Source organism: Leuresthes tenuis, unplaced genomic scaffold, assembly GCF_036924035.1.
Source record: "Leuresthes tenuis unplaced genomic scaffold, fLeuTen1.0.hap1 SCAF_19, whole genome shotgun sequence".
In the NCBI taxonomy this organism is placed as follows: Eukaryota; Metazoa; Chordata; class Actinopteri; order Atheriniformes; family Atherinopsidae; genus Leuresthes; species Leuresthes tenuis.
The window spans coordinates 13,340,063-13,354,639 of NW_027325373.1; the positions used below are offsets into that span (position 1 = coordinate 13,340,063).

Below are 14,577 nucleotides of genomic sequence, written 5' to 3' on the forward strand. Positions count from 1 at the left end.
CAAACAGTTTGACATTCCTCCTTAATTATGGAATTCTGGATGAACAATGTTCTGCATATGCAGGGGAACAATGGTTGCGAGGTCCTGCATTTATTTTTGCAGCATTTGTGCCTGTTACCACTTACATGTAATGTTTTCAAAAATCTGGCTGACGGAGGACACTGGCAGCTCTGCGGTCCTGCAGCGGTCTCTCCTCTGAAAATACCATTGATAATAACCCCAAACCTTTATTCTTCCCTCAATCCACATCTGGATGGAGAAAACACTTTGCATTGTTTTCACAACCCTTGGTTTTGACACATCTTATGGTTTTGGTGATATTTGATGTTATCTGATGTATAATAAAGCTTTCATATCCCTGGAGCGGAGGATATCTGAAATTGTGTTTAATTTTTCTACAGTAAGAATTCCCTCATTCTTTGTGTAGGGAGGTAGAAAACCAACACCGCTCCAAATAAGTTGTTTGATTAATGTTACTCCTGAGCAGCCTGAGATAAGATCAATCCCATAATACAGGAACGGAGCCCATGAGGAAGTTTTTGAGAGCACCGTAAATTCAAAATACTTTGGAAACACCTCCCAGACTACAGCAAGATAGATACACAAACTTTGCAAGAAAGATATTGGAAATGGAGTGTTGGTCTGGCACTGTCAAGGGCTAATGGGTCATTTGTTTTCCCCTGGCCTCTATCTTTCTATCCCCCTCAATATCCTCACAATGGCAGGTTAATGGATGGACCACCTTAAGTCTTTCATTCACCCGCTTCTCCCTGCTGTGTTTTAACTTAGTGCATGCAGGGAGCTAATCTCCAAGACCCATGACTTGGGTGTTTTACAGTTGGTCATCTAAACCTTAAGCCCCCAACCCATAAAACATAATGGAGTGCTTGGGCATAAATACCAGGACTTTGCACTTCCTCTTGAGCCTTATAAAAACACCTGTTGTCAAAGTCTCACCTGTGCATTCATGTAGGTGGAAGTCTGACGTTGGAATTCTGCATAACTAGGGTACTGAAGGAAATATTGTGAGTGGGGGTCTTTACTTAGGCCATTCCTGGAATGCAGGGGAGTTGCATCTGGCTATGATAGCATAATATGTAGCCATATAGTGCTGGTGGTCTTTTGAAGATATGACACACCAGGGAATTCAGCTGATAAGGCAACGGTGAAGTAATTGTGGTTCAGAAGTCAGGGAGGGTGCTAATGAAGAGGTCTGCACATTTCTGCCAAAACTGAGTGAGTTCAGTCTGAGACTCCATAAAGAGCATCTATCTCATCATATTATGGGAGAGTAAGAAAGCATTTGGGCCATCCGTTAGTCCATTCCATATATGTATAGAATGTGCTTTTTAAAACTCAACGACAGTTCTCATGCACGTGTCGTCCTTGGAAGTGGAAGAGTAATCAGAGGACTAAGCTGGAAGGTTAAAGAGGAGAGTGCAAGTATAGTAATAAAGCCAGAGATGAATGATGGGTTTAGGGGCTGTGGTGTTGACCGACTTGATGACAGGGGAGTCGAGGGCCCCTTCCAATTTCAGAAGTGTTCTTGGCTGTGAGACAGTCATTACCATGCCAGCTCACCCCAGCTTCCACACTTTGCTGGCCTAGACATATGTATACGAGGCAAATTTATTGGCTTATATGAATTATATGTGGATGTAAATGGATGAAGTCATAATCCCCCATTTAAAATGTATCAGATATAAAAACATTAATACGACAGTTTGGGCTGCCTTGCGCACCCCTGGGTCATCCTGCAACAGATGCCCTGCAGAGATGCTTTATTGTAGAAAGTATCGATTTTCTGAATTCACGTTACCTCTTTATGCCCCCCCCTCGCTCATATTTATCTTTCTGTAAAGTCTTTTAAGGTTGCTTTCCCAGGACATGTTTAAAAAGTGGTGTGTTTAAATGCATGGAAAATCCAGGCCTTCCCAAGTGGCTCATCTAAGTTCTCTCTCCCTCTTTTCTTTTTCCAAAAAAAAAAGAAGTATGATGAGAGACAAGAATGGGGAAAAGGGGCTATGGGATGGGGAATTTGTCAAGGGATGTGAGAGCAAGAGAGAACACCAGGGGCAGGGTAAAGCAGGGTGAAGGGTTATTGGCAAGGAGCTTTGAGTGAGATGTGAGCAGACATACAGAAAGACAAAATGTTTGAAGGGTCCAAACTGTTCTGACAACAAAACACCCTCAAGATGAAGTCATTGGATATTGATCTACTACAGTGGCAGCTTACCAGAACATCTACAAGATCTTTACCAACATCTCAATAGATACCATTGAAATCAGAAACAAATGTCCACCAGAAACATTTTCTTTCCCATAGTTGATAAACTTCTCCAACATTTCCTTGCTCTGAATCCTCTCTTGCATGTTATGGGGACAAACATTTTAGTAAATGACTGGATAGATTTTGACCCAGTTGTAGAAGTGCTGCTCCTACTCTTTGCTGATTCAATAATTTCAGCATCAAAACCCCCCTGACCCCTTCCCCCTCACGCGTGTCCAAAAACTCTGGACAAATATTTTCAAAGGAAATAATGAAATTCCTGAAATTATTAGGAAGAGAGACCTTATATCATCTGCTCTCTCTCTGCTCTTAAACCTGGCCTCAGTGAATGTCCTCTGTTGCTCTTGCACAGAGTTGAGGAGAACACGGGGCTACACTGTACCCTTTGTGTAAAAACACCTAGTGAGGAAGTGCTGAATCTTCCTGAAGCAGCGCTTTATCTTATTTATGATTTGGGGCAAAGACAGACTTCCTTAACAAAGCTAGTGAAGCTGTTAGAAAACATATTGTGTCGCTGCGTGTGGAATTGCATTGGTGGTAACCTTAGTGGGGTTGTTGTTGTGGGAAAATAATCTCGGTGGTCAGAATTCTTCCAGAACGTTGCCAAACCTGAGTGCTACTGGCTTTTAAACTGCTTCTTTCAGGCTACATTGAACATAGGCTATGGGAAAATATGGTTTTACTCTTTAATTTTAATATTTTTGTGTGGACACTTGCTTTCCAAACTCAACACAGAAAAACTATTAACCAAAATGCAACCAAACCCCTCAAATAACTGCTAATGTCTGCAGCTGGCTTGTTGCAAGTTGGTGCAGGTCTCGTAATGTAGCTGTGAGTATTTTCTGCATCTGCAGTGTTCAATGTGTTATTAATATTGATATTATTATCCTTATTATGTTTAAAACAGGAATGCTATGTGTAAGCAATGAAGGGCCATGCAGTTCATCAGGTCACTGTCACCATGGTAACCTGATCAGATCATTTTTAATGCATGGTATTATAAGTACTGACATGCTTTTGGTTATTACAACATCCCTGGCAGATCTGACTTCCTGTCTTAGGGCTTTCCTGCTGAATTAATTTGAACTGTAACAGATGGGGTGACACAAAACAAGGTGATAACTTAAAAAAAGAGAGTAAAAAAGAAAAAAAAAACTGGCCTGAAATGTTTTTCAAAAAGCATGCTACTAAACTAAATAGAGCAATTCCATCAATGAGGTTCGTATTACTCGTTATGCCCTGGCCACGGGACATCCCACAGTATTACCAGACAAAATAAGATTTGTTTGTGGCAAACATAAACAGATTTAAGGAAAAGCACATTTTTACTTATCCAGTTGAACCCCAGAATTCAAACACACATTTTCAAAGCTTGCAACAATGTGCATGCAAAAAAAAAAAACCAATAAAACAAACAAAATGCTGTTGACAGATTACCAGCATTGAGTTAATCTATCAAGTGGTGACATTTGGCAGGTAGATCATCTATGCTAGCAGAAACTTTCTTTAACCAATACTGGAACTTGAAGTGGAACATTTGCAGCTGAAATAACAGCACTTCCAATTAATCTAACTGAAATAACTAAAGTTGTCTTATAGAGACAAAGTAGCTTAACTTTGAAACACTCAGTCAATCACTGCTCCAGCTAAGCTGTAATCAAGAGCTCTCAAATCTGTTCCCTCCTGCTCTTATGTTATCACAGAGTCATTAATCGTAAACCGCGTTACACGTCACAGGCTGTATTAATGAGAGCAGTTTCTCATAAGACAGTTCAAATAAGCACAGTAGTTTTATATTTCCAGTGTGTCCAGTGATAAACTTAACCATATACTCGTAGGAAATCTACAGCATCAGAGCAGTTCAAAACATGGGTAAACCTACCTCATTTCCATTAAGCCATTGAGTAAATATAAAATAGCACATGCCAGGATTAGGTGCTTTACAAAGGTATGAGTCGTTGACATTTTTTCCTTTTATCTTTATATTTACTTCAGTTCCCTTAAGTTGGACAAAAGTGATATGGAACTCGACAAAAATCAACCTTTGCTCTTGCAACCTTTGCTCTTACATTTCTTGCACATAATTGAATGAAATGCCAGAACTGTTGGCAGGATAATTAACACGAGGATTTTTACAAACATCATCATCATTTTTTGTTTACTGTATATAAAATAATTACACGAGTGACCTGTGATGGACTGGCTACCTGTCCAGGGCCTACCCCCGCCAGATGACAGCTGGGATAGGCTCCAGGCCCTGCGTTGGATTAATTGGGCATAGAAAATGGATGGGTGGATGTGTGACACACCACCTTGTTGAAATTTCTCTTTAAATGTTGCTACTATTATATCAAAGCAAATAAAACTGTTAAAAAAAAAGAAAGGAACATGTTCTTGGAGTTTCAGTGCAATGACTTTTCATGCACAGGAAACCATATTTTACTCATCATTTCACCATAAACCACTGACTGAATGCATAAACGTCCCAGTGACATCACAGTTTAGTGTCTCACTAGAAAGAACACTTCAGACCAAGGAAGAATAGTGAATGAAATCACTACTTTATTGAAGGAAACTAGAGTTTAGCTTCTGTGTACTCAATCCTATGATGATACGCAAAATATGAGTGCAAAATATAAGGCAAGTGGGTCACACAAATTGATTAAAATATCCAAAGAAAATTCCATTTGTGAGTGAGCCCAATGTCATGTTTTTTCGTTCTGATTAACTCATCTTTCTGTATCCACTGAGTGTACATTTCCAAACCCTTCCTAAAGCCAAAGCAATAGAATAAACTATCATCTCAGCATATGCAAAAGATTACTGATTCTTCCAAGAAGACTGATCTTGTTGATTCTCTTTGCCAGGACCACCAGCCAGGCTCACAGAGAAAATGTGTTCATAAAATGAATGACAGTTTCGCTGCTGGAAAGATATCTCATTATGTTGAGTGATTGCAATCATTAGTTACTACTCCCAGGGCCTCAGACAAAACATTATGTCATGGATAGGGAGACATCAGACTACCTGAACAATTAATTGAAGTCTCCGACATGAAACTGGCTGAACTGAAATCCTTTGAGGATTTAAATGCTAGTCATATTAAGAGATAAATGCAAAAGAAAAAAAAAAGAAAATCCTGTTACAGGGACTCAAGAAGTACAGCATGTTTCTGAATATAGTCAAGCCTATTGTAAGACTGTAAGACCTCAAATATGTGTGTGTAAGACAACCAAGCGTGAATTATTCACCGTGTTTGTCACTCTGGAATCTATTTGGATTTAATGAGTTTATTTTGCAGATTCTAAGTTCCGGAATGAAACATCTATTTACAACCCCAGTTTCTTCTTTGCTGATAAATGCTGTGTAAAATGTCACCATAAACCATTAAACAGAATGTGATCATTTGCAAATCTCATTCTCATTTTATTCACAATATAAAATATAAAACAGATCAAATGTTTAAAGTGATACTTTTGACTATTCAATGAAAAACCTTGGCTCATATTGAATTTCACAGCAGCAACAGATCCAAAAAAAAAACAGAGGTTGCAGCAGCCTGTTGTTAAAACTGAGGAGACCAGTCGCTGGACCTTTGGAAGAGGAATGTTGTCCTATTCTTGTCTGATATATGATTCTTCACACAGTCGTGGCTCTGGACTGCAGGCAGTTCAGTCCATCACCTGGACTCTTCTGTTATGATGCCATGCCTTTGTACTAGACCTAGTATGCAGTTTAGCATTGTTTTGCTGAAATATGAAAGGAAAAAAAAAGAATTAAAAAAAGACAATCTGGAAGACAGCAAATAGCTTTCAGCATGCATGGTGCCTTTCCTGATGTGCAAATCGCCAGTATCATAGAAACTAATCACCCCCCTCAAATGATTTAGAACTGAGCACTGGTGACGAGCTTGATGGCCCCTCACCTCTTGATTCGGAAGCATGAGACCTTCATGATTTCCAAAATGAATTAAAAAAAAAATGGATTCATCTGACCACAGAACAGTTTTCCACTTTATGTTTATATATTTAGCAGACACTTTTATCCAAAGTGACTTACAGATAGGGTAAGGGGGTCTTGCCTAAGGACCCTACCTACTGGAGACAGCACCTTTTATGCAGGGGATTTGAACCCAGATCCCACATGAAAGGTGGCACTCATACCACTACACTATCCAGTATACTGTTTACAGCTTCTTCTTTGCATGACAGAGCCTTAACCTTCATTTGTGTTCACAGACAAAGTTTTCCCGTTATTAAACTGCTGCCTTAGAGTCCAAAGATTGAAAGCATCCCATGTTGATTTTCAGCTGTGTCCCTTACCCACGAGATTAGAGGTATAACTCTTTGGAATACTTTCTATTAAAGGCTCCTCACAAGCACTCGTTCACATTCCCATGCATGTCCGTCAACCAGTTCATGCAAACCAGTCCTCTCTTTAAAGTCTAAAATCTACTTAATTATGGAATTATTTTCAAAAGGATCGCCCCCACACCAGCAGGAATAAATTTAGCTAATGTAATGATGATGACTCTCAGAGGTTTCTTGAGGTTTAATATGGGGTCAAGTCTTGTTCACGAACATTTATGTAAACAACCTCACATTCACTGTAACAAATTTTAATGACCATGATTATGCAAATTGGCCTTAACTGTTTTTCTAAATTGGTCATCAGTCACTGAAACCCAACAATAAAGCCCCAACGAAGCACTATTTGATTCAGCCCTGAATACAAGCAAAACTATATGTTTACTTGGAAAGCAGCTCAGTGGAATCATCTTCTTGTCTGTTTTGAATTATGGTCATTCTTATTTATTGACAACCATCTGCCTCCTCTTAAAGTCTCAGATTTAGTTTATCAGTTCAGCCTAAGTTTTGTTAGCTGTGACAGTTACTCTGCTCATAATTCCATTTTTTATAGGAACGGTTCCAATTCTTGACATTGAGGCATAAAATGCATTTGTTTCCATGACAGCACAGTATCATGTGTTACTTCCTTAAAAAATAGTTACAATCTGGTAGGAATTGGCTATTTCTCCAAAAAAGAGTTGAATGCAACTTTTAAAATCGTATGCTACTGTTGGTTCGTTTTTTGTGTCATTTGAGGACGAAGTGGTCACGCCAGAAAGCTAAAGAAACTGAGATTTCAAGCATGCCATAGGCTGACATTGTGGGATCCATTTTAAAGCGATTCCACCATCCCACTGATCAACCAATTCAAAGCCAAAAAAGGTACTTTCTATTGCCCAAACATAACCAACATAGTCTTTTTGAGAACCAAACCTAACCAAATGGTTAAAGTACATAAACTTAACCAAAGAGGGAATGAAAGTGAACACTGGGAATGAATGCGAAGTGTGAAATCTTCACATTTAATTAATTAATTAATTAATTAAGTTCAAACAGGCAATATGTGTCAAAGCAAATCTGACAGAATCCAAGACAGTGACGAGCAACAGTTTCGGAATATTGCACTTTAACACATTTCGGTGTTGGTGTCATAGCTCAGACCAGGTGACTTTATTGATCAATCTAAAATTGATAAGAGGTGGGGTACATCCTGGACAGGTTGCCATCATAGGGCCACACAGAGACAAACAACCACTTCTAAGAGACACCAATTAACCAGAGTACCTGGAGAGAACATGCAAACTTCACACAGAGAGGCCCTAGGTGGGGATTGAACCTGAAACCGTCTTGCTGTGAGGCAATGGTACTAACCACCACACCACCGTGCAGTCCATGTATTAAACACTTAATTTAATGAATTGTTATGAAAGTTCCATAACCTCACGTAACTCCAGTCATAACCACACTCCAGTTGCATGATAACTGTACTGTGGGTTAAAAGGCAACTTGATCTCATGACAGAACATGAAATATCTACTTTGGTCTACAGTGCTACGTGTTGCAGTAAAGGAAAAAAGTGGTAAGATTCCTTCTGTATTGACGTCCCGACTTTTGCCGTTAGGTGATGATGATCACAACAGCAGTTGACAATGTTGAGATGGATAAAAAACACTTATTAGTGGCAATTATGGTTTCGCCAGGCGGCATTAATCCGTTGACTTACATTTGAGAGATTTCTACTCTTTTTACTTTGCTCTCACCCAACAGTGAGAAGGGTGTTAGGAGTCTAAATTGCATGGCTAGAAGTGGGTTTAATGTACATGGTTAGGATTAGATGTAACTAAGTACATGGTTAGTGTATGTGAAGTACACCTTATCATGGGTTATGCATTTTAACAGTCATCGGGTGTAGTATTGCCATTTAGAATCCCTGCAAACAGAGACTAACAGCATTGTCAAATAACTGGACTGTTTATTGTGGAGTCAACTTTCATTCTGGTCACAGAGAGGAAAACCATCTTCAGACACCAGTGAGGAGATACTTTTTATTAAAAGCCTTTATTGGTTTGGACATACTTGTTAAAAGACAACTGGTTTCAACATCTCTGGGTCATACATTCTGAAGGCTTTAGGGCTGCTGGAATTGTTAGTATTATTTAAAGAGATATTTGAATTTCAATAGGGAACTAATTCTGCATTATTTTGTTTCCTGAAAGATAACACTTTATATGCTCATTCTGGCAAGGACTATTGTTTTGTTACTTTCAAAGCTTTGCCTTGTTGAAATCTACATTCACAAGGACAAGTTCATTTCCATTATTGCACTAATAACTGTGAAATCCTCTGTTTTTCTTGCTCCGTTTTTCTTTTTAATTTCCCAGAGCCTATTTGGGCGTGAAAGAGCTGAAAGAGATTCTACATTTGGACAGTTCAACTCACCTGAATGTCTTCTTTGCCAATTCTTCTGATGAAGATGTGGCGGGGTTTGCCACTTGGCCCTGGGACAAAGAGGCCCTCACACATTTGGGTAGAGGAGAAATAAAAACACAGACACGCATTCATTCATTCATGCATGCACACTCCCTTGCACACATGGTAAATACATGCACAAATCCCTCTTTAGCACCTCCGATTGTTGAGTTTAAGTACTTACAGCTCAAGCCTCAAGCAGTGTCTGTCTTCATCTTAGCTCTGACAGAGAAGGTGATAATGAAGTTAAGGAAGCCCATGAATAATGCATCGTCTGAGTCTTACTCAAGTCTCACAACTATTTTTCACTACATTAAGAATGGGCAGTAGTGTTTTGTGCTTCGTTGCTTCCATCATGTATTTGTATGACTGTGTTATCTGTACTTTTTCAGGTGGAATTGTGCTGAATCCATCCTTCTACGGAACATTTGGTCACACGGACACGATGGTCCATGAGATCGGGCACAGCCTCGGCTTATACCATGTGTTTCGAGGCATATCAGAAATTGAATCATGTAATGATGCATGTTTAGAGACTGAGCCCTCAATGGAAACTGGAGATTTGTGCGCAGACACCAACCCTACCCCGAAATACAAGGGCTGCAATGATCCCGACCCGGGCAATGAAACCTGTGGCTGTCAGCATTTCACACACACGCCGTTTAACAACTACATGAGTTATGCAGGTGAGTTGGGGCTTCCACGTGGCTTTTACTACTTACCTGAAAAAAATTTACGGCTATGCCTGTCATGTGCAAAAACTGACACAAAGATCATCGCAGAAGAATTTGTTGAGTCTATGTGCATGCGAGGCGATTGGAATTTTGCTGGGAAAAACCACTGGAAAAACACAGCGGGAGGCACATCCTTTTATGTCTCTCGATTTACGCCAGTCATTTTTTTTGGTCTTACTTTAATGGAAATGAATAAATGAAGACGAAGAAAAGATTTAAGGCTTATTTTATTCTTGTGACCTGTGCAATGATTTTATATTCCCTCTGCTTTCATACATGTTTCCAAAGAAGTTTAACCATACTCACCAATAAACCCAGTTAGTTGTAAGACACTGCACCAGTTTTTATTTTTTTGACGGAAACAGGTTTTTTTTCAACTGATCAAAATTCTATTCTGACACTCACTGACTAAGTCTCTCATTTGCAGATGATGCTTGTACAGACTCTTTCACACTGAACCAGGTGGCGAGGATGCACTGTTACCTGGATCTGATCTACCAGACATGGCAACCCGCCTCCAAACCTCCTCCAGTGCCTATGGCACCCCAAGTAGTTGAGCAGCATCATAACTCCATCACCCTGGAATGGTTTCCACCAATATCGGGACACTTTTACGACAGGTGAAATGAACTACTGTAGATGGTTGCCAAACAGATGCTGATGTATAAGGCAAGGAGCTGATAGGAATTTAATGCTGATTCAATTTGATATAATGGGGCCATCATTTTATTTTCAATAATTATTGATCTTTTACTAAAATATCCAAAAATAACATTGGAAAACTCTTGTTATGTGTCACATCCCTGCTGTCATTACTATATCTGTATAAACATCGAAAGTTATGTGTATTTGGTCTGTATCTAAGTTGGTTGCTGTTCCTGCCTGTTGGTTTCCTAGAGAAGTGGGATCAGTGTGTGATAAATGTACTGAGGGGGGAGTTCTGCTGCAGTATGCCTTCAACTCCTCATCTCCACGACCATGCGACCCTTCTGGACACTGGTCCCCACGAGAGGCTGAAGGTACAGTTCAACACTTTCTACTGCACTGCTTTATGTCATTTTTCATGCCATTGCATACTGAGTGGTAGCTGATTTGCACATGGACACAGCTTAGGAACATGCATCGACTATACATTGCCAGTGAACTACAGATAAGTCCCTTTCCTTTTTTTATTATCACAATAAGCTTTTTTCACTAAAAGCAAATGTTATATGAAAGGAGATCAATGCCCACTTCAGTTCACAGTTTACAGAAAGATTTCAGGACTTGAGGTCTATCTTGGGGTTGCGTTTCTTAGTCAGTACTTCATGCACAAATTTTGGTGACTGACTCAAGCCCAAAACATGCAAATGACTCACTGGTTTCATGACACTTGGGCCGTGGGACAACAGGAAAGTATCACGGAGGTCGTTTCCCAATGGATGGTGGTGTATGGTACCACAATTCCCACATGAGAACTCAGGCCCATAACCAAGCCTAAAGATCATTCCTTTGCTGTAATTCCCCATTTTTGCTAAATGTATTTTAGGGGTATCTGAATGCTGTAAACACAGAAATCAGTTACATTTTCGAAAAAAAAACAAACAGTCTAGAGCAACAACAAAGGGGCATTCACAGGGCATCAGATTTTAAGTTATACCATATTTGCTTGTTTTCAGGATATGTCGGCATATATTTAAAGCTATGTATGCATACAGCTATATTTCATAAAGTTTCAAATTGATATCTCTTCAATTTTACAAACACCGTGCTCTGAAGAGATGCGTTTAGAAAATTATCACATGTTTTTCTATGTGTAGATGTGTTCAGGCTTTAATCTAAGATGGTTTCAACTCATGGAGAACTGTCCTGAAATTTTCTAAAGATGTTCTCGGGAGGGGTGGCATATAAGAATGCAAATTTCCCAGCTTCTTTACCAGACAGCTCTCGAGTAATATCTCTGGAGGATCATTGTGTGAATGTAGCTGTTAATCGCCGGGAACATTTACATTGAGTATGCAAACATGCTGGTAAGAGTTGTTGCTTCATCCTTTTTTTTTTTACTTGCTCATATATATATATATATAAATATCTATGTATGTGTATGTCCATGAACATGTAGAATTTATATCAACACAAAAAAGTTTGCAAAGAGCCTAATCTGCCATTGTCAGAGTGATGTATGAGAAATATAAAAAACAACTATTTCCACAACCTACTTTTGCATCATATCCTGCCTCCTATGCACTATTGCATATTCTAGACAGATGTTCCACCAAGTTCAGACAAATCAGTATTCCAGATCGTCGTTGGAAGAAATTGACTCCATATGTTCCCGATCAGAGATGAAAAGGGCAGTCTAGACTTTTTTTGCAATTAGTTTGAAAACCAGGGTCTGTGATGGCATGACATTATATCAGTACTCTTGGTAATGATATTTTATAGTTTTTTGATGGCAGTGTTAATGAAAAAAAGGACTTGCTGCCTTCAAGGTGACATCTCTTTCACGGACATATTTGCATTTTACAACAAGACAATACAAAACCAGAAGATGGTACTGGTATGGACCAGCCCGCCTGCAGTTCTGACCTGCTCCCGACAGAGAATGTGTGGAGAATTCCTTAAATGAAAAAATGAAATGACGTTTAAGCAGGGATGTCCACATCCGGTCCTCGAGGGCCTCTGTCCTGCAGGTTTTAGATGTTTCCCTGCTTCAGCACACCTGATTCAGATCAAAGCATCATTAGCAGGCTTGTTCAGAACTTAACAATCTTTTGATCAATTTCATCTGAATCAGGTGTGTTGAAGCAGGGAAACATCTAAAACATCTAAACAGGGAAACATCTAAAACCTGCAGCGGCCCTCGAGGACCGACTTTGGACATCCCTGCCTTAAACCAACAGTAGAGGAATTTTTAACCTTAAAATTTTGTCCTTCTGACTTGTTTCTATGTACATCATCTTTCGCAAGGCACATTCCCGAGCCTGAATCTGCCCTGAAGAGCCAAGATACTGTATTTCAAAGACACAGGCACCATTACAAATAATGTTGAAACAACAGCAACCAGGAAAAACAACTCATTCTTAGATGAAGCAATGAGATCCAAGACAGAGAAATGAGAAAAGATAAAATGTAAGAGCAAGAAATAGAATGAGAATTAACATCAGATTGATTTTTACTGCTGAAGAGAGCTCAGAGAAAAAAACAGATTGACAGACAGATGCATAGTTAGCTTTGTTGTTGGTATAGGTGAGTAATAATTGATTAGCTGTCTTGTTCTGTCATGTTAGATTTGCTTGGCTCTGCCAGTAAAGTTGTAAGTATCAACCTTATCATTGTTATCTCTGTCTCACAGATGAAACCACAGATTTCAGACTAACGTGGAAATGGCACCATTAAATATACATTGCCCAATGCGTTGTGTTACAGGCTAGAAATTCCAAAATGAACATATTTCAACAAGTAGCATCCAGGAATTCACCCTCAAATATTTGGCTACGCTGAGTAGACTGTTAACTTGGCACACAGATGGCATGCACAGGCATAACAATTTTGTGAACCCATATTTAGATTTTAATCCTGATGCTGATGTGGAAATATCATAGTAAGATCTGCATCAAAGCCTTAATCAACCAACTTTTAGATGTAGAATCACGCCATCGACTAGTTAATGGCACATTTTATTCAATCCAGGGATCTGCAGATGTAATTCTATCTTTAATAATTACATTCTAATTTGTAAAGGTTAATCCTTACACCCCTCCCACGTAGTCATCATGTATAAAAATCCAAAGTATCTTTCTGTCCAAACTCCACCAACAGTTGGAGACAGAACCACCACAAACGACAGAGATACTGAGATAAAAAGAAGGAATGACACTCAAATGTGAGGCTCATGGGCATATAGTTAAGTAAGATGTGTTACAGTGTAAAAAGGTCTGCTGGAAGTTGTTAAAACTGCTTGTTTTCCTACCGATCAACTTCCCTGAACACTTCACCAAACCCAGTTGTGAGTGCAGTGCAAGTTGCATTATACCTGAAAGGTGCATCAGTGGATTTATTAGTGGTTGCTGTTGTTTTTTTGAAAATAGGAAGATATTTAGCTTCAAGTACAGATATTTCTGTTCAGTCAGTCAGTCCAAATGCATAAGTTAAGGCTTCAAAATAGAGAGCAATGAGTGACAACACGGTGGCTATCTCTGAATGTTGTAGGCATTCTAAAGAAATTGCTGGTATTTTCTTTTTTGCTGTCTTTGCAAATTGCCAAAACACATTTGTTGTTTAAAGGGGAGGAGGTTAGGCCCTCAGGGACTTTCTAACAGCCTGGGTCCCAAAGCAGTTGCCTGTTCTGCCTGTTCACAAGCTGCTGGTGTGACTTAATTATGCAAAAAATTTCCAGACCCACACCAACATTTGATATGTGCTCCTTTTGCCCATGCGCCACCTCTCCAGCAAGTCATTATAAGGTTGAGTTAAGCTCAGCTAGACAACTGTGAGCTGATACTCCAATACCACTGCGTAATCACAGGAATGCACACATTCACACAAACACCATCTGGCATAAATGAAATGCGCATACATAAGCAAACTACACTAACAGTGTTAGCACCTGAGTGTACACAGTACATATCCACTTACTTTGCTCCTACACAAAAACAAATGCGCTATACACTGTGAGTAATGATGTTTGCTGCCATAGGTTTCTTATTCTGCATTTTCTGATGTTTATAATGGGGCATTGTGATATAGATTACTG

General features: G+C 39.4%; 1 protein-coding gene across 1 annotated transcript in view; it reads left to right on the plus strand.

Moving 5' to 3' along the window:
- The window catches only part of pappaa (pregnancy-associated plasma protein A, pappalysin 1a), a 104,127-nt gene that overhangs the window by 10,753 nt on the left and 78,797 nt on the right, over nt 1-14,577 (plus strand). Inside the window, exons 3-6 of the mRNA XM_072372143.1 lie at nt 9,021-9,166; nt 9,501-9,794; nt 10,270-10,462; nt 10,740-10,861. Of these exons, the coding sequence (XP_072228244.1) occupies nt 9,021-9,166; nt 9,501-9,794; nt 10,270-10,462; nt 10,740-10,861 (755 nt within the window). The remainder of the gene's footprint in view (nt 1-9,020; nt 9,167-9,500; nt 9,795-10,269; nt 10,463-10,739; nt 10,862-14,577) is intronic.